The following is a 26,766-nucleotide window of genomic DNA, read 5'->3' as shown; positions in this document are numbered from 1 at the left end:
GAAACAATATTAATAAAAATTTTCATTTAATGTATTATAAAGCTCATTATTTTCTAATTATCAATATTTTTATCATTATCTACTCTTGAGGTTATTCCTATCTATTTTATCCATATGGTGAAGATATTGTATAACTGTACTACTGCACACTTTTTCCCAGTGACTTGTTCAGTGATATCATGTTGATTTACACCCTGTAAAATGGCAAATGATGTAAATCAGGCATTATTTTATTGTATTGCTTGGACTTAATAAAGTGATGGAAAAACTACTAGTGGAAGTGAAGTCGCTCAGTCGTGTCCGACTCTTTGTGACCCCAGGCTTCTCCGTCCATGGGATTTTCCAGGCAGAGTACTAGAGTGGGTTCCCCTATCCTTCTCCATGAGATCTTCGCGGCCCATGGATTGAACCCGGGTCTCCCGCATTGTAGGCAAAGGCTTTTACCATCTGAGCCACCAGGGAAGTGGGGGTACACTTAACTTCAGGCAGGAAGGACACTCTGAGAACTTCAGAGCAGTTCATTTATTCGAAGAACGCTTTGACCCGCGAGAACACTGGTCTATAAACAATAGGTCAAGAGATGGGTTCTCTTGGCAACCCATCTACTTTACTTTGGTTTTTGTTTTATCTTTATCAAATCTACACATAAATGCTACATTCAGCTGTAGTGACAGGAAGGCAAAGCCCTGCAATCGATGAGCGGCCTCTTGGCTTGGGCAAGAAACCACAGCCGATACGCGAAGAGACTAAATGTGAGCTCCCCGGGCACCCGTAGCTCGACTTTTCAAAGAGTGAGGAAAGGCTAAGTGTGACTTCCCAGGTACCCGTAGTTCGGCTTCTCAAGAGCGCGGAGAGACTAAGTGTGAGTTCCCAGGCACCCGTAGCTCGGATTCTCAGGAGCATGCGCCGGAAGTGGGCGTCCTGCGCCCTCCCTCTCCGGGAATGCAAACATTTCCGGCTTCCCACTGTAGTCTTCAAACCACTAAGAGTATGGAGGCTCCTTGCTCGCCCCCGACGGCGGGGAAGTTCGTGGTGGTCGGCGGTGGCATCGCGGGTGTCACGTGTGCGGAGCAGGTAAGGCGGCCGCGCAAGCGATTTCGTCTTTCCGAGACCCTGGAGGCGCTGGCGCTCGAGGCTCCTGCCCGCCCCCTTTCCCTAGAGTTTCTTCCAGGTTGCTTTCACTGTTTCCTTTTTCCCTGCCCACCCCTTCCGTCTCCTAGGTATTAGAGGCTCTGTCTTGGCTCTCAGATGATGTCCTTAGTATACCTCGCAGGCTTCGCCTCCGGTGCAGGGACGAGGAATGGCGATCAAGTCGTTAGGGGAAACCCAAAGCTGACTGAACCCGGTTGTGGTCCTGGTGATGCCAGAGCAGGTGCGGGGAGAAGAGGGATGGGTTACGGCTAGGAAGTACTTGGCCTGAAAATCCCGCCTTCTTTCTTAATGGCCTGATTGAATCCAGCTTCCTCTTAGGTGCCCACGTCCTCAGTGCATCGTAACTAGATTATAAAGAAGTCCTTACGTAAGTTTTGTAGACTTTGGACTCCCAAGATAGAAGAGATGTCATCTCCAGTAATATCTTGTAAAACAGCCGACATGGGCTTAAGTGAGGCGAGGTGATGCTTTTCTGATTTATAGTACACAATCAGACAACATATATACATATGGAGTTTTTACGTGTATTTTACATGAATACATGTATTCCAAAAGGTCTAGATTATTGTATTGGTAAGAAGTAAATATAAGCAATCGAAGTCATTAGAAATTAAGAAGTTTTTTTCCTTAACTTTTCATCTTTGGATGTGATAGATTTCATTTATTCATCAAGTGAACACCTATAATCCAGATACTGTACTAAGGACTGATTAGACTGGTACTAACAGAGCATGGTGCCTCCTTTTTGGAGACTCAAAGCCTAGTGAGTAATGTAAATAAATAAGTAAATCATTTCATCAGTGTGTTCACTACCTTGGGGTGCCTGTGGAGTTGGTAAGGCGTGAATTAGGGAAGAAGTGTCCTTTCTCATAGGAGATGGCCCTTTGTCATAGTACAGTCATACTCATTTTATTGCCCTTTGATTTGTTATACTTCACATAAATAACTTGTTTACAAATTGAAGGTCTTCAGCAGGCCTGTGGAGCAAGCCCTATTGGCACCCTTTTTCCAACAGCATTTGCTCATTCGTGTCTCTTTGTCCTATTTTGGAAATTACCACAATATTTCAAACTTCTAAATTACTATGCTATTTTTTATGATGATCTTTGATCAGTCATTTTTGATGTTACTAGTGCAAAAAAGATTGCAAAAAGATTAACACTCACTCAAGGCTCAGCTGATGGTTAGCACTTTTATCAATAAAGTAGTTTTTAATTAAGGCATGTAGATTTTTTATAACACTTTCAGAACACATTTTTATGCACACTTAGTATTGACAACAGTGTGTAGTATAAGCATAACTTTTATATTCACTAGGAAACCAAAATTCTCATGTGATTCGCTTTGTTGCCGTCTTCACTTCATTGCAGTGGTCAGGAACAGAGCCCGCGGTGTCTGTTATGCCTGTATAGAGGAATGAATAACAGTTTACCAGGTAGACAAGAAAAGACAGATATTCCAAAGGGAGGTAGCAGTGTAATCTCCGGTGAAAAAGCATAGAACCATCTGCAAGCAGCAAAACTTAAAGTATATGGTGCTTGGGGAAAGTGACCAGAGATGAAGCCAGGAAGACTGACAGGGACCTGATCATAGAGGATATTTTAAGTCATGCCAAGAATTTAACAAAAACTTACAAGTAGTCAAATGATTGTGACCAGTGGAGTAACATGATCAAATGAAAAATTTTGAAATATTATTAATTACAGTGTGTTTGGAGCAGAGCAAGCTGGTCAATATGAGACGGGAAGGCCAACTCAGAGGTGATATTAGTAGTATTGTAATGGAAACAGAAAGTGAGGAAATAAATTACAGAATATACATAGGAAAGGAGAGATTGATAATGTCAGATATTATAAAAAATTTAAGTAAGGTGGTACAAAAAAGAATAATGGATGTGTAGGTGAATTGAACATGCTCAGTTGGTTTTTTTGGTTTTTTTTTTAAGGTTTTTACAATAACGTTCATTTCTTAAAAGTTAACGTGCATAACGAAACCAAAAAGCACAAGCGAAAAGCAAAGTCTTTGCTAATCACAAGCAGAGACAGATCAAGATAGGTGGAGTTACAGAGCTGCAGGGGTTAAGAAAATTCTTTCAGGAAATTTAAAGTGAGCAAGGAAGAGGTTGTAGCTAAGGAAGATGACAAAACATTGGCAGATTAAACCTCTGGATTTTGATAAGACTCTCAGAGTCTCTACTGGTTGGACATGCCAAAGCACTTGGGAAAGTTGATGAAGTTTTAAGTGTTTTATTGGAGGTTTGCTGTGATTTCATTCTGCTTAAGACAAATGAAGTTATTTTGCAATGAAGAAAAGTTGGTTTAACTGTTAAATAGGAAGGTAGTTCCTTCTCATCCTTTTCATGGTTATTGTTAGAGTGTAGTGTAAATGTATATTTCATTTTAATCAATATCGGAGTTGAAAGCTTCTCACCACTACCCCATAAATAGAGCCAAGACCCAGGATAATGGAGACCTTTAAAGGGAGAACAGTGAGTTTTTAGTTTCCTAAGTTAATAACATTAAAATTGCATTATCTGTCTTACCCCTCTATGTACTAATAGTTATTTATCATAATTTTCTTCTCTTTTTTTTAAATAAGTTGGCAATTAATTTTCCATCAGAAGATATTCTCCTGATAACAGCGTCTCCTGTTATTAAAGCGGTTACAAATTTCAAGCAGGTAAGAACCATCATAGACCTTTCTTAGTGTTAATTTTCAAAAACTGCAATAACTCACGTAGCAGTTAGTATAATTGTAGTATTTTAATTGTTTAACAAATGCTCTTTTGGTACTCATTTTCAAATCGTAGCTCAGAGTTTAGAGTTGTTCACATGAAATACCAAAAGCACCTGGAATGTATTAAATTTCTGGTTATCTCTCATCTTTTCCTCCCCACTCAGAAGTATGTTTCAGAAAGTTTCTCTTTTGAGGAAGGATGTTATGCACATCTACATATGAATGCAAATATACATGTATATCTTTATGATAAGTGTGTGTGTATGTACAGGTCAGAAGAACACTACCTCTGAGTCAAGTTTACACTTGCAGAGAATTAATGCTTCAGATGTATAGTAAGCATCTCAGAACACTTTGTAGTTCCATGAGTTTATTTTACATATAACATTATAATAGCAGTCTAAAGAGCATTTGGGTCATAGTATCATAGAAAAGGAGATTCCAAACATTTTTGATCTTGTACCTCACCTGTTTAAAACTTTTGCACTCATATCTTAATATTATATATATAAACTACATACTTGTACTGCAGTGCTGTAGTTCTGAATATTATAGGGCCTATGCAAAAGATAAATGAATAAAAGGTGAAAAACATAAATCTTTTCTTCCCATACTACAATTAAGACTACTCACATAGTCTTTGATTCAGTATAGGTTTTCCCTTATAACACTCTGATGATGGAATGTATTTTTTTTTTCCTTTTGGCATTTTGTATAGACTTAATCTTGAAATAAAGGTTAAAGATTTGATCTTAGGGAGAAAAAGCAATCTACCCATCTCTCACAAACACACCTTTCCAATCTTGAAGTGTGTTTTCTAAAAATTCTTAATAATATTGTCTCTCAGGGAAGAGATCAGTATACAGTTAACTTACCCTATTTTCATACATAAATCCCTAAGATTTACATAAACTCTTAAGACCAAGGGTAATTTAGTGCCATATGTTGCACTTTATAACCTGCCTACAGATATTTAAAGTACTTAGGTATAGCCAAAAGAACTATGTATGGGATTGAGAGAACCAGAAAACAGATTAAACAGGCTTTTAATTTCTAAAAGAAAAAAACATAAATTCAGTTGTAGACTATGAGTACATACTTAGAGATGTACGGCTGAATCTTCCAAGTACAAGTGTTGTACAGTAGAAAGAGAAAACTTGGGTTCTAGGTCTAGCGATTATTTACTGGGTGTGTAGCCTTGACAAATCTCTCTACCTGAGTTGCATCATTAGGAGAATATCTTCTTTGCTTACTCAAGAGGGTTGTGAGCTTAAGATGTACTAATATATATGAAAGTGCATTGAAATAGCAAATGTCTTTTTTTTTAGTGAATAGAAGTCAGAAATTGCATTCCTTTTATCATTTATTGAATATTTAGATTATTTACCACTGTGCTAGGCATCCAGGATATGGAAGTTAAAAGTATAGACCATGTGTCAAAAAGTCACTAATGGTTATCAGTGTGGTTAGGGGAAAGTGGTAAAGAGGGAGTTTGACAGTTATTCTATATTATGCATTATTTATTTGTTTAGTGTTAAGAACACATATTCATGACTTGTATAATTTTTAAAGGAGAAGAGAAATTAATAGTAATTCACATTTATGGAGTACTTATTATGCTGTACTTCTGAATGTTTAAATGTAGTAATGTATTTAATTCTTAACCCTGTGAAGTAGGTTGTTCTCCGCACATTACAGATGAAATAAATGTGTCCCAGTGAGGTTCGGTCAGTTTCCAAGTTTATTGTCAGGTTTGAATCCAGACTCTTTGGCTGTAGAGCCCACATGGTCAGTTTCTCAGATGATTATTTTCTACTGGGCCAACAAATATGCACGAAATAGTTATCATACAATTTCATCATTATCCTGATAGAGGCAAAAAATGAGGTCATTTACCAATATATTTATACACACTGAACTTTATGAAAGAGCGCCAAAGCCTGCCTTTGGGAGTTAAGGAAGGCTTTACATAGGAAATTGCATTGAAATGAGATTTAAAGAATAAAAAGATTTTACTGTGTTTGCAAGAGATCAAGTGGAGTTTCAATTAAGAGGAGTGGTCAGTTGTGTCAGATTATATGGAATGGTCAGGTAAGATGATGGTTGGAAAGTGGTTATTTCTAGTATAGATCATTGGTGACTTTCAAAGAATTTATGCAATTTTGAGAAATTAATGGGAGGTAATTCTAAAATGACAGCATGAACTTTTCTCTATTGAAAAATTTGGCTATGAAGGTAGAAAAGATTTAGAATGGCAACAAGAGGACATGAGATCTAGCATTAAGTTGAATTTCATTCTTTTAAGGTGGGAATTGCTTGAGCATGTTCACCTGTTGAGATTAAGAAACCAGTGGGGAAGCCTGAAGATGAAGGAAAGCAAGGAATATATAACAAGGAAGGAGTCCTGAGGAGGTGAGAGGCAATGGGATCTGGAGCACAGAGCAGTGGATTGACTTCGAAATAGTGGGAGTGGGTCAAGGAAAGTGGACATGAGCAGAGAAGCATCTAGATGGTGGGAAAGTAGTCAGAGTTCTTTGTGGTCTCTGTCTGTAAGGTGATTTGCTGAGAATAAAGAGGATAGAATAAGTTTGGGGAACATCAGAATGATGAGAGTTTGAAAAAGTCACTGAGGGATTGAATGTTACTAAGATGTTACTGCACTTTTCACTGTATTTGCACAGATGGTATAAAAGGAGTGGTAGCTACTTACCCGGCTAGCCATTGTATTCTTGACTGCCACACAGTTAGTGGGAAAAATAAAAGCCATTTCTTTAAAAATGTTACTTTTATTAAATCTTGCCTCTTGAGTGTGCATATTTTTAATATTCTGTGACACATTATGTATGCATAAAGCATTTCTGCATATGAAGAGTACAACATTGTCTCAAGGAAAAGCAGTTGTATACTTGCTGAGTTGCAAGGTGAACTAGCTACTGTTTTCATGGAACATCACTTTTACTTGAAAGAACAACTGACACCACTGTGGCCATTCATGTTTGGAAAATGAATGAAGTGAGCCTGTCACTTCAAGAAACCAGCCAATGGTATTTGTTGCCAACATGACAAAAATAGAGCTTAACTCATTCTTCACTGTTAGCCTCATAGTATTTAGCCTTTTCTCATGAGATTGGTGATAATAATGAATGTGATTGTTTTTTAATATTTATTGATAGGAAATGTGTCAATATTTGGAAGATCTCTGTAATTTTGAGAACCAGTATTATCTGATGTGTGAAATTACAAGACAGACTTGTAACTATCAAAGTGCAGGATAGACTAATGGATTTCGCAGTCCCAAAATGAAAAGTTCTTGATACAGTATCAAATTCTACTTTCCATCTAATCTTTTAAGAAACCATCACTTGTTGAATTTTAGTGTAACATCAAGAAGAATGTACAGTTATCTGAAAGGGCTACATATCTATGTGAGGCTAACTCTCTTCATGTACTTCAACCAAAACAATGGTGCAGTGGTTTAAATGTAGAAGTGGTTTGAATGCAGAAGCAGATACCCAGCTACATTCTACTAAACCAGACATGAAAGAAATTTGCAAAAATGCAAAACAGGGCTGCTTTTTCAGTTTGTTTTGTTTTTTTAAAAAAATAGTTATTTTTCATTACAAGTGTATCACTTTTAACATGTATTGGATTTGTTATTGTTACTTTTAAGTTAATTAAGAAATAATTAAAATTTTTCTCCGTTTCAATTTCTAATGCAACAGATATTGCTAGGTCTAACTCAAAAACACAAAAGCTTATTGGGGTCCTCAGTTGGTAAGCCTGTAAAAAGGTCTTGAGATTAAAAGGTTTGAGAACTGCTATAGCCAAGCAGCAGGATTTCCAGACAGCGTTTGAGGGGAAATACTAGTCTATAATGTGTGGGGGTCTTCTGTAGCCACCTGGGTTTACAACTGGAAAATGGATGTAATTTAGTCTGTGGTTGGAAGTTTTCAGGGTAATTAATGGTTAAGGATAAGAGAGCAAGAAAGTAAAGGATTTGGAGAGAAGATGAAATGATCCATAGTGGAGTCCTAGTGGGATAGGACAGAAGGTGAGTCCAAGAGGAGGCTGACAATTTTGAAGAACAGGAACGAAGAGTCCAAAGACTAGCTCACAGTAATGTTAGCTAGTAAATAGAAGGAGAAAGCTGCAAGGATAAAGAAATAGATAAGCTGTTTGATTAAACTGTACAGAAGTAAGTAGTGTTAGCCTTCATTTTACAGGCCAGAAGACTAAGGCTCGGTGACTTCCTGACTTGCCCATGAGTGGCAGGACTAGTGTTTGCGTTTAGGTCTAAAGATACGGAGTCTAGCCTTTCTACTGTGGATATTGCAGCTGGCAGGCTTTCCTGTTTTATAAATGTGAAATAAGTAGTGTATAAAAAAGAAATGAAAGTATTTTATTATTTAAAATTCTTAAAAAATTTAAGTATGCATTTTTATCTCTTTTGTCTCATACAGGTTTCTAAAGTATTGGAAGAATTTGATGTTGAAGAACAACCAAGTACCATGTTAGCAAATCGCTTTCCCAACATTAAGGTTATAGAATCTGGAGTAAAGCAACTAAAGAGCAAAGAGCATGTACGAGGACTTTTTCTTAATGACATTTGCTGTTGTTAAATCTTGGTGAGAGGTCTCGCCTGCCTGCCTTTGACCACACCTGTTGCACCACCACCCAGGTCCCTAGCATGTAAATTTTAGTGACATTGATTCCCATTGGTATTAGAAAAATGTACCTCTTTTTTGAGTTTCTTGGGGATATATCATTAGTTTAGGTTAGCATTTTAGATTTTACATTTTAAATGATCATTAACATTTGTATAGTGTTCACTATATTCTGGGCACTGCATTAAGTGCGGGGTACAGGAGCAGTAATAGCAGAAACCTGCCCCCAGCAGCTCTCAACATCATAGGGAATACAGACATGCATATATTTGATGTTGAAATATTATCAAAGCTCTGGTATTAGGTATTTAGGAAGACCTCACAGAGTGAGTAATACTGAGCTATGTTTTAAAAAGGTAGGTGAAGTAACAGTTCTCCACGTGGGAAGGGCATTCCTGGAAGTGGAGACTGCGTGTTGAGAGACCCAAAGAGAGGAGAAAGGCATGTGGAGAGAGAGAGGCCGTCAGAGGGGTTGGGGTATGGATAAGAAAAGGATATTGGCCAACTAGGCCAGAGAAGTGAGTAAATAGGATTGTGAAGAACTTTTTATGTCATGCTAATAAACTGAGTTCATTTTATCATCAGTGGATAAATAGTAAAAAGAGAGTCTAAGTGGAAGAAGGGTTGATAAAATATTCATCTAGGAAGATGTATCTGACCACAGTGTCAAAGACGAACCAGGGTAGAACATACGGCTAGTAGCCAGTAACCAAATTAGAAGGTGGTTCTAACAGTCCAAAATGATCCAAGGCCCAAGCTAAGGCAGTCTCAGGAAAGGCAACTTTCTGTCTCAGATGTTGGGAAGTCTCCGCATCATATGATACACAGTATCTTCATGTGAACTTCAGGCACTAAGATGGGAAGCAGGGTTTGTAGTTGTTTCTCTGAAGCAGCTCAGGTTTGAGTTCTTCCTTAGGGAGAAAGCATTAATGTGTCCATGTGTGAAACAAACAACTTGACAGGAAAAAATGAAAGTAAGAAAAAGTACTGAGTTTATGGGAAAACTTTTACAAATCTCAATCCAAACACCACAGTGATTTCCTAATATTTGTAATGGTAACACTTGTTCCATAAAACACCCATGTCAGTGAATTTGCACCCTGAGGTAGGCTCAGAAGTATACAAGTGAATTGTGAGGGAACTTACGTATCAGGACATTGGAATGAGCCAGAGTGCCAAATGTTTCATTTGAAAAGTGTCTTGTATAGTATACATGTCTGTCTTCTGTGAGCCATCCTTCATATTCTTTAGTGAATTAGAAATGATGTGTTTTACCTTTTTGTCTCCAAAAATTTAACAGTAGTCAATGAAGAGTTTTCGTGTTTTTTATAGTACCTAGGTGCAAATAATTTTTTAAATCTGGTCAATGCCTATAACTTCTATTAAAATTGTAAGCAGATTATCTAAAGGAAGACTTGTATAACATTTCTGTATGATTATACTCTATTGGTTTATTGGTTTTATGTTGTATTTCTTACGTAGCTGGAGAGTTAAAATGTGTAACATATTTCAGTGGGTATGTACTTCGCTATTTGACAAATTTTATAAATCAAACACAAGGTACAAAGATTAACTCCTAAAACCATTCCAGCAAAGTCTGACATCTCTCATAGACATGCTTATGTCTATCTGCTTTCTAAATGGTACTCCTACATGGATACCCATTCAGTATTAAAAAACAAAAACCATGGGTCTCTGATATGTATTTTTAGACTCATCTAAATTCACTGATTAAAAATTAATTAAAACCAGTACATGCTAGGATTTAAGGTTAACATGTTTTTCACTTACAGAAACATGTAATCCACAAAGAGCATGATGTTTGCTGGTAATGCGATTGTAATTTGTACTTAAGAGTATAAACACTGTTTTTCAGCACTTCTGAATTTTTAGATTCAGAAGCTATTGTTACCTCTTCTACCATTAACTATTCCTCTGCACCCATAACAGATATTAAGGTCTGATATGATTATAATCATGAATCTACTTATAATGACTCCCTTTGAGATTAGAGTGTTTATCAAGGAAATGTTCATCAGAATGCTCAATTTAAAAATTTCTAAATGTTTAGTCTTTAAGGTCAACATACCTTTCCAGACGAGATTCTCAAAGTTTTATTCAAAATTTTGTGGGAATGTACCTTTCTTCCCCCATGAGAAAAGAACTAGTTTTCATCAGATTTCTATAGATGGTTCATGGTTCCAAAGTGTTAGGAATCACTGGGCTAGAGAACACATTCTCGTACTTAGTTAGCTTTGTCATTGCTGTAGCAAAGTATTGAGCGCTACCAAGAGGCAACCTTAATATATTTTTTGCTTTTGCCTTATTGAATGTTTCATAATTGTACTCATGTATAAATGTTTCCCCTCTCTTCATTGCTGTATGGTTTTACAGTGCATTTTAACTGAAGATGGCAATCAGCATATTTATAAGAAGCTCTGTCTGTGTGCTGGAGCGAAACCAAAATTGATATGTGAAGGAAATCCTTATGTGTTAGGAATCCGTGATACAGACAGTGCACAGGTAACATTTGGGTCATGGGAAAGAAACATGAAGACTTCTTAGACATTTTCTGCATTTGAATCAAAGTGCTATACTTATAATTTCTAAACTGTAGTGGCAGAAAAAAGTCTTCATGACTCATAAATCAAAAAGTAGTGTATAGTGTTCTAGTACTGCCAATTTGAGTTCAGTTTTAGTTGATAATTTAGGGCTTCTCTGTGGCTCAGATGGTAAAGAATCCACCTTCAATACTGGAGACCTGGGTTCAGTCCCTGGATCAGGAAGACCTCCTGGAGAAGAGAGTGGTTACCCACTCCAGTATTCTTGCCTGGAGAATTCCATGGATAAGAGGAGCCTGGCAGACTGCAATCCATGGGACAGGACTGAGCAACTAGCACTTAGTTGATAATTTATCCTGTTTTTTATCCATGTTCTTTCTCTTTATGTGTTATCTCAGGTTTAATGTCTGTGCTGACGGTTACAGCTAACATTCAGTCCAGTGCAGTCCCTCAGTATGTCCGAATCTCTGCAGCCCCATGGACCACAGCATGCCAGGCTTCCCTGTCCATCACCAACTCCCGGAGCTTACTCAAACTCACGTCCATTGAGTCAGTGATGCCATCCAACCATCTCATCCTCTGTCACCCCCTTCTCCTCCTGCCTTCAATCTTTCCCAGCATCAGGGTCTTCCAAGGTGTCAGTTCTTTGCATCAGGTGGCCAGATTATTGGAGTTTCAGTTTCAGCATCAGTCCTTCCAATGAATATGCAGGACTGATTTTCTTTAGGATTGACTGGTTGGATCTCTTTGCAGTCCAAAGGACTCTCAAGAGTCTTCTCCGACACCACAGTTCAAAAACATCAATTCTTCGGCGCTCAACTTTCTTTAGTCCAACTCTCACATCCATACATGACTACTGGAAAAACCATAGCTTTGACTAGGCAGACCTTTGTTGGCAAAGTAATGTCTCTGCTTTTTAATATGCTAAGTTCATCATAGCTTTTCTCCCAAGAAGCAAGCATCTTTTAATTTCATGGCTTCAGTCACCATCTGCAGTGATTTTGGAGCCCAAAAAAATAGCCTGTCACTGTTTCCATTGTTTCCCCATCTGTTTGTCATGAAATGATGGAACCAGATGCCCTGATCTTAGTTTTCTGAATGTTGAGCTTAAAGCCAACTTTTTCACTGTCCTCTTTCACTTTCATCAAGAAGCTCTTTAGTTCTTCTTTGCTTTCTGCCATAAGATGACACGCTTTCTGGTGTCATCTGCATATCTGAGATTATTGATATTTCTCCTGGCAGTCTTGATTCCAGCTTGTGCTTCATCCAGCCTGGCATTTTGCAAGGTGTACTCTGCATATAAGTTAAATCAGCAGGGTGACAGTATACAGCCTTGACCTATTCCTTTCCCGATTTGGAACTGATCTGTTATTTCATGTACAGTTCTAGCTGTTGCTGCTTAACCTGCATATGGATTTCTCAGGAGACAAACCACACATTATTCTACTCTGATTGGGAATATGTGATTTGCATCCTAAATGATGTAATGATCTTCTTCTCAAAAGGCAAAGCATGTCCAAGTCTTACTTCTTAGCAAATAAATCAATATTCAGAAGATCTTTGTGATACAGAATCCTAGAACTGAAAAAGATGCATGGTTTGTTCTGCTCGAGAACAGTGGTAAACTATCCCAAAAAGGTGAAATTCTATATTCAGAACCTTTTGCAACTCCTTTTGGTAATTTATTTCAGAATTCATTAATCCTTATTGCCAAGAACATCTTCTTGGTTCCAGTCACAATACTCCTCTCTTACCTCAAGCTCAGTGTTGTTCTGTCCTATGAGGTAGTAATTTTATATTTACATAATAAGATTTCACAGCATATTCAAAAGCAGAGACATTACTTTACCAGCAAAGGTCCATCTAGTCAAAGCTATGGTTTTTCCACTAGTCAAGTATGGATGTGAGAGTTGGACTATAAAGAAAGCTGACCGCCAAAGAATTGATGCTTTTGAACAGTGGTGTTGGAGAAGACTCTTGAGAGTCCCTTGCACTGCAAGGAGATCCAACCAGCCAACCTTAAAGGAAATCAGTCCTGCATATTCATTGGAAGGACTGATGCTGAAGCTGAAACTCCAATACTTTGGCCACCTGATGCGAAGAACTGATACCTTGGAAAAGACCCTGATGCTGGGAAAGATTGAAGGTGGGAGGAGAAGAGGACGACAGCGGATGAGATGGTTGGATGGTGTCACTGACTCTATGGACATGAGTTTGGGCAAACTCCAGGAGTTAGTGATGAACAGGGAGGCCTGGCATGCTGCAGTCCATGGGGTCACAAAGAGTTAGACACGACTGAGCAACTGAATTGAGTAGGATTTCGTAGTCTATTAAATTGATAGCAATTTTTTTAATGCTTATTCTTAAATAGGAATTTTAGAGAATACTGGAAGAACTGGGTTTTGTTCTTATAAACATTTGAGGTTCATATTATCAAGGATTGAGTTCATAACTATGTTACAGTGATGTCCTCTGGGTACATGAACTCATCAGTCCTCATGATAATCCTGGGGCAGTCATTACTCCCACTCTACAGAGATGGGGGAGTAAGTAGAGCTGACTGCTTCAGCTGTTCAGCTGTCATCCTGAAGCAATGGGACTTTCCTCTACTTTGGAACGTACCATAAGAATGATTTCTGGTCACTTTTTCTCCAAGCTCATTGTGATCTTTTTTTGGCAGGGAATGGGAAGTGGAGGCATCAATTAGCTGTTTTACAATGGTGATAACATTTAAAAAACAAATACTAGACATTATTATGTGCCTGCTCCTCCTAACAACTTTATCTCCATCATCTTACTTAATGCTTAAAGAAACTTTGAGATATAGTCACTTCTCACTTTCATTTATAACTTGGGAGGACCTGAGGTGCAGAAAGGTGAAGCAGCTTGCCCAAGGTCACCCAATTAGTAACTGCTGGAGCCGGGGACTCTGCAGTCTGTGCTCTGAACCACTGTGCCGCTGTGCTCCTCTTTTCTGTAAGTTCTGAGACTGCAGGGACAGTGTCAACTGAGGGACTAGGACAGGAAGAATCCTGTGTCCAGGATGCAGCTCAGTGTCATGTTGGTAAATTGACTTGGTCCAGTAGTTGGGAATGTAGTAAGCTAAAGACGGAGCCTCGTGCTGCATTGGAGTGTAATGACACACAGGTAAAGAAAGCTAGAGGAAGCATTGCTATAACAGCAATCTGGGGTAAAACATGGAGACAGCATTTTTACTACATTAATTGGGAGGATACGTCCTGGCAGAGAGGGAAAGAGATTTATTATCAGTGAAGCCTCTTGCTTCAGGCATTGCCCATACTACAAAACACTTGTCGTTTTCTTTTTGATACAGGAATTTCAGAAACAACTTACTAAAGCTAAGAGAATAATGATCATAGGGAATGGTGGTATCGCACTTGAATTAGTGTAAGTACATGTTTTTTAATACTATGTAAGGATTGCTCTGTGATTTGTGTAATTATTGGTAAACGAGAAAATACCTTGTTATCCTGAAAAATCAAAGGATAATTGTTTTTCATGTATTTTCAAGGAGAAAATCCACTTTTTTTTTTTTTAGCTTTAATGAAATAATTCATAGTTGAGAAGGTAAATTTATGAAACAGAAAGAGTTTCAGGAACGCTTTCAGGCTTACTGATGACTGGTTAGATTTGACCCATGCATGTGTTCTTGTAAGCATGTGCTATATTGAAAAATAAATATGTACACCTTTGAGAGTCCTGCCCATAGTCCCCATGACTATTTATTGCTTATAGCCCATCCTGCTTCACTCATTCACCTCACCCATCTGGCCATGAAACTCAAAGTGTGTGTGAGTTTCTGTTTCAAGATACGTGGTACTCCCACGTAACGGGAATAACTCTTGGTTTCTGGAAGTTTGGGGAATGTGAACACCTTAATGTGAAATACTGTCGTCCTAATATGGTGTTTACAGTTTGAAAACCATTGAGGAGTGTCCTGCTGTAGTCTCCAGAGCATTGATGCGCTTCCTTTGTGATATTTCTTTCTGCAGATGGCAGACATGGACTAGTCTAGATATTTTTCAGGCCAGAAAGTTGGGTCTGGCTACAAAGAGGACAAATTTATATCCAAATAAGGAGTCTGCCAGAACCCTGTCTTTGCTCCCTTTCATTTGTTCCAGCCCTGAGAGTAGGGTTTTGCCTCTTTTTAGAGGATGGTGAATCTCAGTGGAAGCCTGTAAGAGTTCTTGGATTGCCTGAGTGTGAGCATTGGCAGTCATTAATGTAATTATGAAGTTTGTGGCATTATATGGAAAAATGCAAAGAAAAAGCCAGAGTCAAGACCAAATGGGCCAGAAGAGGGAGGCATAGATTTATTTTAAGAGGGGCTTCAAATCCTTACATAGACATGACAGATTTTTCTCTATCAATTATCACCAAAAGTGGAACTTAATACTATTATATTATTAACATTGAAAAGCTTGCTCACATTCAAAAAGTTTCCAAGTCTTACATATTTAATCCTATTCTTTATTTAGGTTGGAGATTGAAGACCATATACTTGGATAAAATTCATAATTTTATATTCAGTACTCTGATTGTTTAAGAATGTGTCCATGTAGTGCTATTCTCTCGGTTTAGGTTAACTGATGATTAGGCTTTTTTGTCTTAATGAAAAATGACATATCCAGACTCTTTCTGCTTTATAGTAGCCCCCATGTTCCACTGACGCTAATACTGATTTCTTCAGTATGCCTTCATTTCAGCTATTATCTCTGTTTCCAAATGTAGGTTAATCCTTTCTTTTTTAAGCAAACATAGTTTTTCATAATTTCACAAAATGTAATAGTTCATTGTTTTCTGGGTTTTTTTAAAAGTGGTTTTAGAAATGAAAGCAGAATTTCCCAAAGTGTGATGATACCCTCTTGCTTATGCGTCTTTCTGAGGACACAGGTCATAGGATAAGAGGATTAGAGGGCACCCTGTGAGGTACGGCACAGCCAGGAGTTATTTCTGGTGGTTCCTTATAATAACTGTGGCCCACCCGTCAAGCATCAGTATTTTAAGCTATACTGCTATGTGTTATGATGCTACATTACTTTAAAATACCAACAAAAAAAATTGTGTGTAAAATTGGAATATAAAAGTTATGTGTATTCTGCTGTTTATCAGCAATATTTTATGATCTGAGCAGCATGAGATAGAATGTTCTCCAGATGATCTGAAATTTAGTAACTATTAAGTACTCTGATGGCATAAGAGTGGAGCAGAAACAAAGGCCCACTGGAGAAGGCAGAGGGCTCCTTTACCATGCGCCAAAAAGCATGAACATCAGGTGACCTGGAGTCAGATGTACTAAACGTTCTTTTTTCTGTCATCAGCTTATCTGTCAGTTAGCCTTGAAAAATCATATAACCTAGCTATGTTATATTATGTCACTCTGAGAAATAAAGGTGGTAACACTTTTTACCATAAAGTGAAGTGAAAGTGAAGTCGCTCAGTCATGTCCGACTCATTGTGACCCCATGGAATGTAGCCTACCAGGCTTCTCCGTCTATGGAATTTTCCAGGCAGGAGTACTGGAGTGGGTTGCCATTTCCTTCTCCAGGAGATCTTCCCGTCCCAGGGATTGAACCCAGGTCTCCCGCATTGTAGGCAGAGACTTTTACCATCTGAGCCACCAGGGAAGTGACCAGTGACGTTAACACACTGATTACTATTGCAGTTTCAAATAAAATCCTAGTATAGTTAGGATGACCATATATCCTGTTTGTTCAGGATTGTCCCCATTCATTTGTACCAAAACATGTATTAAGAGCAGATAAATTATAGTGAACTCCAGGGACTTTGTGGAGTGATTATTAAGAAAACCACATTCTCAGTGTCCAAACCTAGAGATAAAATTGCTAAAGCCCAGAAGCTCTTGCTACCTCATGAACATTAATGGAAGGTGGTTTCTATATAATACCTTGGGCATTCCTTTTTTCCTCTAAGATCCTTCATTTTTCTGTGACCTGGGTCTTTCTTTGGCTAGATGTCTTGGAAATTTCTTAGATGAAAGGAATTCATTGCAGGGTAATCCTTTCCTGTACAGCAAAGATTTTCATTGTAACTCTCATTCTTTCTTTTTTCTCTGTCCTTCCTTAATATGCTTTGAATACATATTAATAAAATATTTGTTTGCAAAGAAGTCAACTGTCTCAATATTGTAGCTATATGTCACCCATCCTTCCATTACTGATTACATTGTAACTAGATAAACCAGGCATTGCTCACTCCTAGGAACCCTGGGGGACACTCATATAATAACTATGTTTAGAAATTGAACACTTTTAGGTGATACTCATTAAAAATTTGTACATGCTATTCAGCGCATATGTGTGCATGCTTTGTCGCTAAATCGTGTCCAACTCTTTGTGACCCCATGAATTATAGCCCGCCAGGCTCCTCTGTCTATGGGATTCTCCAGGCAAGAATACTGAATTGCCATTCCCTCCTCCAGGGATTCAGTGTATATATTTATCATGTGTATGTTCTCTAAATAAACTTTAAATTCCCCTTATTATTTATTCTACTTTAACTCTTATTACCCGGAAACGTGTTATATTGCGCTTAATAATCATTCTCAGTTTGCCTTAAAATATTTTCTTTACTCTTGCCCTAAGAGGTAGTTGTTATTTATCATACAAAGATTTCTTCTTATGCTTTGAAATTGCTTAAGTAACTTTCATATTCCTTTTAGGTATGAAATTGAAGGCTGTGAAGTAATTTGGGTCATTAAAGATAAAGCAATTGGGAATACTTTCTTCGATGCAGGAGCAGCTGAATTCTTGACTTCAAAGCTCATTGATGAAAAACCAGAGGCTAAAATTGCACAAAAAAGAACCAGATATACAACTGAAGGTAAGTATGGTGTCTAGCTCATTCATTCACAGATGAGACTTTACTTTTTAACCATATAGAAAAAGAATATTAACAAAATTTAGCAAAATATTTTGATAGGACTATAGATAATACTTATTTCTATTTCTTTATGTACCTTTTAAGACTATACACACACATGCACACATACACATATATATGTAGGATATATTTTTATGAAAAATATGTATAACTAAAACTGGAAATTTAAAGTGAATTAAATAAACCAGCCCATCTACATCTGTGCAGGCAGATGCTATAGTTTGACAACACCTAAGTTTATAAAATGCAGTGAGTTTAAAAACAAATACAGTTTTTTAGTTTAAAAGAGCTTTTTTTTTCCTTACATTTTTGACTTATAAAATTGAACAAAAATTTTTTAAGTTTGGTCACACTAAAAATTGACAAAATTTTCAAAATTTAATGTCTGATTTTCTTACTCTTTATATTAACCAGTGATTATATAACATCCATGAAGCACTCTATATGTGTTTATACACAACACTCAATTGAAAGATTATCCAATTTGTAGCTATATATCACAAAATTACTAAAGTAATGAATAAAATAATATAGATTTAAGTTTAGTCCTGCTGTGTGAATGTGTGTATAATTATTACATTACCTAAAAACTTCTGAACACATAATTCTCTGCCTGGCAGTCTTTGTATCCTTTGGATTTTGAACTGAGTTTGTCTCTTCAGGACGGAAAAAGGAAGCACAAACCGGAGCTAATGCTGGTAACATAGGCAGCGCCCTGGGACCTGACTGGCATGAAGGGCTGGATCTTAAAGGAACAAAAGAGGTATGTTTTCATATACTGTTTAAACATATCTAAATCCAATTTTAAATTCTTGAACTGTTTGTTAAAAACTGGTTATTAACCCTGTAGTCAAAGAATTGGCCAAGTCATTTTCCTTAAAATCCATGGTGTTAAGAATGGACTTTGGGGCCAGTTGGCCCATTTGAACTTTAAAGATAGATCTCCATACACAGGCTTTAGTAAACACATCCATCCTATTTTAAATTAATCTTTTCTCAAAGGTCTCTTTGGATGCAATCTAAAGATTATTAGATAGATTCTAAATAAATTACACATTTAATATCCTAATTGCATAAGCAGATGAATTGCTCTTACTCATTTTATTTACTAGATGTTTTAGTTATTTGTGGTTAAAATGCTATGTATGATATTGAAATATTGTAAGAAATACATATACAGTCTTTATTACTGTGTATGATTTCTTTTCAGCCTTCATTAGGTTGGAGTGGGCCTGGCTTCACAGTATATCAAATTTGTGTGTATCAAATTTTGTGATGGAAATCACACAAAATCATTTATTCCTGCACCTTCAGGTCCTACAATTAATGGTATTTTTAACTTGCAACTTCAGTTTAGTTCAGTGAACATTTGTTGAGTATCTTCTACCTAAGTGGCACTTTACTAAAGTTCTGAAATATAACAATCAGGATGTGTCAATTTACTTTTTAGTCCGTAACAGTTATAATTTAAAAATATATACAGGACTTCGCTTTGGCTAAGCGGTAAAGAATCTGCCTGTCAGTGCAGGAGACACTGGTTCAGTCCCTTATCCAGAAAGATCCCACATGCCGTGGAGCAACGAAGCCTGTGCTCGAAAGCCCAGGAGCCTCAACTACTGAGCCCACGTGCCCTTCAGCTGTGCTCCGCAACACGAGAAGCCCCTGTAATGAGAAGCCCGTGCGCTGCAACTAGAGCAGCCCCCTCGCTGCAGCTAGAGAGAAGCCTGTGCAGCAACGAAGACCCAGCACTGCCGAAAATAAATAAAATAAAAATACATATACATGTAATTATTGATAAGGCTTGTATTAAAAAGTATGCCCTTAATGCTACCTGCCAATTCAACTCTTGATCTCTAAATACTAAATGAGTTTCTGCTCACATTTTTCATACACAAAATTAAGAGGCATGTTTGGGAGCATTAAATGTGTTTTCACTTATACTGTAAGAATTGTTTTTAGTTTCTGTAAGTATTATAAATTTTTTCTTCATCATCAGTAACCCATCCTTCTTTCTGGAAGTATTATGGTGACCAGTACTTCTTTATTTTAGTTTTCTCATAAAATTCACATTGAAACCATGTGTGAAGTAAAGAAAATTTACCTTCAGGAAGAATTTAGAATTTCTGAGAAAAAATCCTTGTCTTTTCCAAGAGACCATCATGATCAGTCAGTTACTACTGACAAAGGTAAGTGATAAAATAAGAAAAAACAATCACTTATTTAAAAAGAAAACAATTTTACCTTATTGTTATATTTAAAAATTCCATACTTCCATATAAAATTTAAATGTGAAAAGATAAAACCATAACTTACTAATGTAAATCATTTCATTTTCACTACTTAACTCTTTGCATTTTCTAATAAATTAAATTTGATAGAGCTTAACATTTTATGCAAAGCCACTGTTTGACCATCATACCCCTGTGAGTGAATTAAGAGTGTCTTGCAGATCAAGACAAAAAATAAAAACTAAAAAGTTGATGCTGTTAGAGATGAAGTGACATCCTCAAAATCAGACAGATTGAAATCTATAAAGTTGAAACTAAGGTACAGATCTCCTGAAATTCCTATTTTCCATTCCCATGAAAACTACTCTATGAAATATATTCAACCAAACCTCCTGTATGCGATACCCCATTGCTCTGAATTCTTTGAATATTTTCACAGGGAAAGGAATTGTCTGAGTGTCAATAATAAGGGAAAACTTTGAAAAAGGAGTAACTTACCTGGACTAAACTCTCAATGGAATATAATTTATTAATAAAGATTTTCACAGAAATAATTTATAAAGTGATTATCAATTTACTTTGTTAGAATTTGTGTCTAAATTTGATGGGAAAATGTTTAGAATGCCTGCCATGGATTCGTGATTATACCCAAAATAAGAAGATGGAATAGGTTATATCAAAATTGTTTTAGCAAATGTACTTTGTAAATACTATTGAGTTATTGTTTGAAAGTCACCTCTTGCCTTGTTCAATTCTTCTTTGTTCTAGTTGTCATATTCACATAATGTTACAGGCTGTTGGTTGTGATTACACTTGAGAACAAAAAGTTTTTTTTTTTTTTAAGAGATATGGCCTGTATATGTGGAACTGACCAATGAAAAGATATTTGGCTGCGATTTCATTGTCAGTGCTACAGGAGTTACACCAAATACAGAACCTTTTCTCTGTGGCAACAATGTAAGTTGAAAATTTTTGTCACTGTGAACATTGCTAAAGTATTATTTGTAAAGATCTCTAATTCTCAAGCATGAACATTGTTCCTTTGAAGCGTGGCACAGAACTGTAATTTAAGATGGCTGAAAACAATTTAATTTATATTCATGTCTTCATGTTCAGTATTATTTTTACTGTCAAATCCTTAAGCAGTTAACATCCCAGCATTATTTAAGGTGACATAATGCACACTTCATTTATCTAAATGTTGGTAAGAGACTGATGTGTATGCTAAGTCACTTTAGTCCTATCCAACTCTGCAACCTCATGGACTGTAGGCCGCCAGGCTTCTCTGTCCATGGGATTCTCCAGGCAAGAATACTGGAGTGGGTTGCCATGGCAGTATCGAACCCGCTTCTCCTACATCTGCATTGGCAGGCGGGTTCTTTGCCATTAGCGCCCCCTTGGAAGTGGGCCTCAGAGACTTCCTATGAATTCTTAAAAAGTGATTCTTTTAGAGAAACCAGCTTGTATTTTTTGCTTTTTAGCATTTGAAGCTTGTAGTAACTGAGGAATATTTTTGTAACTATGAGTGGGGTGGTCATATGTTTATTGGCAGTTTTTGATGTTCTAAGAATTTGAAGTCCCAAGAATGGTATGGGTTCATCTTTAGTAAGAATTTGACTGACTGGAAATTCAGATTAGTTGCCTAAATTTGGCAGCTGTTTTTCACTTTCCTCACTAAAAGTCAGCATATCAACATGTAGAAATTTGACTTGTTCTTTTACTTCAGAATGAAAACGTCATGTTTCCTTTTCCTTATCCCATGTGCTTATGAGGAACATTGTTTAGTTTGATGTAGGAGAAGATGGTGGCCTGAAGGTGGATGACCACATGCACACGTCCCTTCCTGACATCTATGCCGCAGGTGATATTTGCACAGCCTCCTGGCATCCCAGCCCTGTCTGGCAACAGGTAAGCTGGCATAACCGATCACAGATGTTTATCAGAGAGTCCATCTGAAAATAAAGGAGCTGCCACAAGTAAATACAGCTTTCTGGTTTTCCAGCTTTTCTACTTTAAGTGGGAAGCTATCAGAGGTTTTGTTTTGTTTTTTGGTCACAAAAACAAAACACTAGAATTTGTCCCTTTTGGTGAGGTATTACATAGTGATGGAATAGACTGGGATGTCTTAATTTTAAAAAGAATTATGACTGCTACTTTCTCACGTTCGGATGCTTATCAGCAGTGTCCAGTGGAACCTTCTGTGATGACAGATACACTGTGTGCTTCTGCAGCGTCGTCAGGAATCCACTAGCCACCTGTCCACTAAGCACTTGGAAGGTGGCTGTGGCTGAGGAGCTGAATTCTAATTTTACTTGTAATTAACTTAAGTAGTTATATAACTAGTGGCTGCGATTTAAGACAGCACAGTTCTAGATTAAAAAAATAGCACAGAGATTATAAGCCATACACTGTTTCTGATGATCCTGGTCCCTGTGGGAATTACTGAAAGACTGTTCCCATGGTAAACAGCCTTCCGCAGCCTAACAACCCCTTCCACCGGGATCTAAATTTCCCCCTGCTGTCACAGTGTTGCCTGCCTCATAATGGTGGGACAGAAGTCCTAGAGGAAGATACTCAAGACAGGGGCCAGAGGTGGCGTTGTTTTAGGAGGAGGAGAGTCAGAGGTAGATGTTACACATAAAAGAACCAGTCAACACACTTATCTTGGTGATTACTCCAATGAAAAACAAAAAACCACCTACCTTGGTGAAAGGCCAGTTCCACTAGTAGGGCTATTCATTCAGATTAACTGGAGTGTGAAGTACTAGAAGAACTAGATGTGTTTTAAGAATCAGCTTTATTATTTTTACATACATCAGAGATAGCATCAACAAGAGGGTGATGTCAGCCATATTTCTAAAATGCTTCAAACTAACTTGTTTTTAGTTTTCTCTACAATGACATCCTATGTCATTTTTATGGCATATCTGTCGCAAACTCAAATTAGGAATTGGAGTTACTGTTTTTGTTGTTGTCGTTTTAACATTTCAACCCACTAAGGGTTAAAGCCGGACTTCCCTGGTAGCTCAGCTGGTAAGGAATCTGCCTGCCATGCAGGAGACCCCAGTTCAACTCCTGGGTGGGGAAGACACCCTGGAAGAGGGATAGGCTACCCACTCCAGTATTCTTGCCTGGAGAATCCCCACGGACAGAAGAGCCTGGCGGGCTGCAGTCCATGGCATCGAAGAGAGTCGGACATGACTGAGTGACTAAGCCCAGCTCGGCAGGGCTGAAGCCAGGGAGCATGTCAGTTACGTCCTTCATGTGCCTCACGCTCCAGCACAGGGAAGAAATGGCCGGAAACAAACAGGTGTTTCTTACTGTGAGTGTCTCTAATAAACTCATCTCTTAATTTGCATAAACAGTAATTGTTTCACACAGTCCAAGACGCAAACTGAAGGGACTTGGAGGCTAACATGCATTAGTAACAGTGCGGCAGTATAGTATCGCAGGCCACTTCTGCTGGCCATTCTCTAGTTGTTACTGTGCTCTGTGGCTGCCTTCTTCACCAGACCTAACCTTGTTTAGCTGCTGCTGCTGCTAAGTCGCTTCAGTCGTGGCCGACTCTTCGCGACCCCATGGACTGCAGCCTACCAGGCTCCTCCGCCCATGGGATTTTCCAGGCGAGAGTACTGGAGTGGGGTGCCATCGCCTTCTCCGAACCTTGTTTAGAGAGGAGACCAAATTAAAAAAAAAAACTCACTTCTTTCAGAAATTCTTAAAACTCATGGTTATAGTTATTATTTTTTGCACACAAAAAAGACATTAGTTGCCACATATGAGGCATAAGAATTATCAAATATCAGAAGCAGTTGGTTAGTGTGACAATGATCCAGTTAGTTACTTAACAAGCTAGGTGTAACTGTTCTCGGGGACTGTCAAGCACTTTAAGGAATTGTACGTGGTTAAGGTGGTAACATTCTTCAAATAATGATAATGAAAAATAAAACTGCATGACCTTCTTTATTTCAGATGAGGCTGTGGACCCAGGCTAGGCAGATGGGCTGGTATGCGGCAAAGTGCATGGCTGCATCTAGTGTGGGAGAGTCCATTGACATGGATTTCAGCTTTGAACTTTTCGCTCATGTAACAAAATTTTTTAACTATAAGGTAAGATAGATAGATATTAATAGTACCTTTCCTGCTTGTTAGTCTTATAACTAATTACAGTCATCTAATTTTTTCACGTGAGTAAGAGCTTAATCTGGTTTTAATCACTGTACAAAAAATGACAGATTTCCTCATTTCTTACAAACCCATAACTGGTATTATTGCTGGAGGCTTCCCCGGTGGCTCAGAACGTAAAGAATCTGCCTACAGTGCAGGAGACCTGTGTTCGATCCCTGGGTTGGGAAGATCCTCTGGAGGAGGGCATGGCAACCACTCCAGTGTTCTTACCTGGAGAATCCCATGGACGGGGGAGCCTGGCGGGCTACATACAGTTCATAGGGTCAGGCTTCCCTGGTGACTCAGTCAGTAAAGAGTCCGCCTGCAATGCCGGACACCTGGGCTCAATCCCTGGGTTGGGAAGATCCCCTGGAGGAGGGCATGGCAACCTCTCCAGTGTTCTTACCTGGAGAACCCATGGAGACAGGAGCCTGGTGGGCTACAGTCCATGGGGTCGCAAAGAGTCGGACACGACTGAAGCGACCAAGCACGGGCCCTGGTCATCTGATGGTCAGACCTGCCTTCTCACTGAACTCTTGCAGTTCGGGGCCGGGGGGACAGGGGGGAAATCTCTTCCAGATTTGTTCCCTGATGGTACAGTTCTGAGTTTTATTTGAAATTCACTCCTCCTTTGTGAAGGGAATTAACAGCTATTCATACCAAAGAATGAGCAGGTACTACCCCCTACATATTATTTAACCCTCTTTACATCACTCTGGGGCAGGTTTTTTCCTCCTCATTTACTGACAAGGAGAAACACACACACACAAATATATACATAAATTTCAGAGAGGTTCAACAATTTGCCCTTGAAAGATCTAACTCAGTTTCTTATTCAGCCTTTAAATCATGACTCCAAGCTGAGGTAGTTCCACATCCTACATATTTGTATAATCACTAGGTATTTTTAGTGTTCATATACATTGTATGGTAGTGTCATCTGTAGAGTAAATGCATACTGTACAAATGTTTTCTTTGGTTCCTTCTAAATGGCACTTTTAGCAGTAAAACTTTGTGATGAGATTTCCCACTCTAGGAAAACACAAAATAACTGTGTTTTGTTTCTTCTTAAGTACTCACTAAAATAACGTTTTTGTATTTCTCTATATAGGTTGTATTACTGGGGAAATACAATGCACAGGGCTTGGGCTCAAACCATGAGCTACTGCTGAGGTGTACCAAAGGGCAGGAGTACATCAAAGCCGTCCTGCAGAACGGGCGAATGGTGGGCGCCGTCCTAATTGGTGAGACTGACTTAGAAGAAACATTTGAAAATTTAATTTTAAACCAGATGAACCTTTCAGCATATGGAGAAGATCTGCTGGATCCAAATATTGATATAGAAGATTATTTTGACTAAAAAGGGCATTTCAAAAGCTACATCACATTGCAAATAAGATTTAAAAAGTCAGAGGATTACACAGATTTAATGATGACCAGCTGAAGTTAAAATAACTTATAGATTTTTTTTTCTAACAAAAAATTGACCACTAATTATGTAAAGATAATTCTGAAGTATCCATTTCTGTGTTTTAAACTTAGAGACATTCATTTGTCATTTAGCTTTGAAACAAATTAGCTTGTTATCTACTTAACCAACAGTGTGGTATCTGGTTAACATACCAGAGCCATTCTTTGACCATGAAAAGTCAAAGGCAGGCTGTGGTTTCAAGAAGCTTACCGTTGTAATCTACTTAAGCAGATGTGTAGCAGTATCTTACTTGCTATATTATTTGTATTGATACCTTATTCCTTATTTGCATTCTACAACTATTGTTACATGAAATCACTCACTTTCTATGATAAGCCTTTGTAAGCCAGTTGGGTGAAAAGAAAAATACAGCTAGTTGTGGCAAGGCATAAAGAACTTAACAAAGTTACATGAACTTAATCTCTTAACGTATTTTACATTTAAAGAGTTTTACAATAAAGTTAATTTATTTTTCCTGTTTCATACTGTAAATTTATCCAATTCATGATCTCAAGACCTCAGAATGTCTCAAATTCTCAAGTTTTCAATACTTCAGAGATATATTTTGAACATGTAGTGCCATATGTATAAAATATTAATAAAATTGTCTTAAAATTAAACTTCTGGTTAACTACAAAACTAGCAGTGTATCCATGCATAAGATATTTTCTTGGAAAATTTAGAAACACTCATCTCATGCAGTATCAGTTTTTCTTCTCTTAGCCCCTGCATTCTTACAATCAGGTTGCTGAAGCCTGTTTGCAGACCTCTTTAGGAAGTTACTTGGAGTTTTTTCTTCCCTCTTTTTATCAGTTCCTTCAGAATGACAGGTTTGAGGTGATTCAGTCTGCAAAACAACAAGA

General features: G+C 37.8%; 2 protein-coding genes across 4 annotated transcripts in view; one reads left to right on the top strand and one right to left on the bottom strand.

The window, feature by feature from the left end:
* Window positions 1–881: 881 nt before the first annotated feature.
* Window positions 882–26,542, top strand: PYROXD1 (pyridine nucleotide-disulphide oxidoreductase domain 1). Of its 3 annotated transcripts, none has more exons than XM_065940616.1 (13): window positions 968–1,074; window positions 1,221–1,372; window positions 3,751–3,831; window positions 8,349–8,468; window positions 10,947–11,075; window positions 14,448–14,521; window positions 17,817–17,977; window positions 18,700–18,800; window positions 20,088–20,223; window positions 21,110–21,222; window positions 22,051–22,173; window positions 24,238–24,375; window positions 25,544–26,542. In XM_065940616.1, exons 2-13 carry the CDS (start codon window positions 1,361–1,363, stop codon window positions 25,790–25,792), a joined length of 1,437 nt encoding a protein of 478 aa, XP_065796688.1. In that variant the 5' UTR covers window positions 968–1,074; window positions 1,221–1,360; the 3' UTR covers window positions 25,793–26,542. The 3 variants fall into 3 exon arrangements, with proteins under 3 accessions (XP_065796680.1, XP_065796688.1, XP_065796698.1); XM_065940626.1 differs by lacking the exon at window positions 1,221–1,372 and adding an exon at window positions 6,194–6,300 and having other exon boundaries at window positions 1,058–1,074; XM_065940608.1 differs by lacking the exon at window positions 1,221–1,372 and having other exon boundaries at window positions 882–1,074.
* RECQL (RecQ like helicase) overlaps window positions 26,352–26,766 on the bottom strand; it is a 34,484-nt gene continuing 34,069 nt past the window's right edge. The window contains exon 15 of the mRNA XM_065940593.1: window positions 26,352–26,750. Within this exon, the coding sequence (XP_065796665.1) occupies window positions 26,598–26,750 (153 nt within the window). The 3' untranslated portion in view covers window positions 26,352–26,597. The remainder of the gene's footprint in view (window positions 26,751–26,766) is intronic.

This window comes from Muntiacus reevesi, chromosome 1 (assembly GCF_963930625.1).
Source record: "Muntiacus reevesi chromosome 1, mMunRee1.1, whole genome shotgun sequence".
NCBI classification, from domain to species: Eukaryota; Metazoa; Chordata; class Mammalia; order Artiodactyla; family Cervidae; genus Muntiacus; species Muntiacus reevesi.
This window is presented reverse-complemented; position numbering and strand designations above follow the sequence as displayed.

Coding starts and splice junctions, on each gene's coding strand:
- PYROXD1 (XM_065940608.1), top strand. CDS start 943: ATGCAAACATTTCCGGCTTCCCACTGTAGTCTTCAAACCACTAAGAGT. Junction 8,469..10,946: donor AACTAAAGAGCAAAGAGCAT/GTACGAGGACTT, acceptor ATGGTTTTACAG/TGCATTTTAACTGAAGATGG. Junction 24,376..25,543: donor CAAAATTTTTTAACTATAAG/GTAAGATAGATA, acceptor TTCTCTATATAG/GTTGTATTACTGGGGAAATA.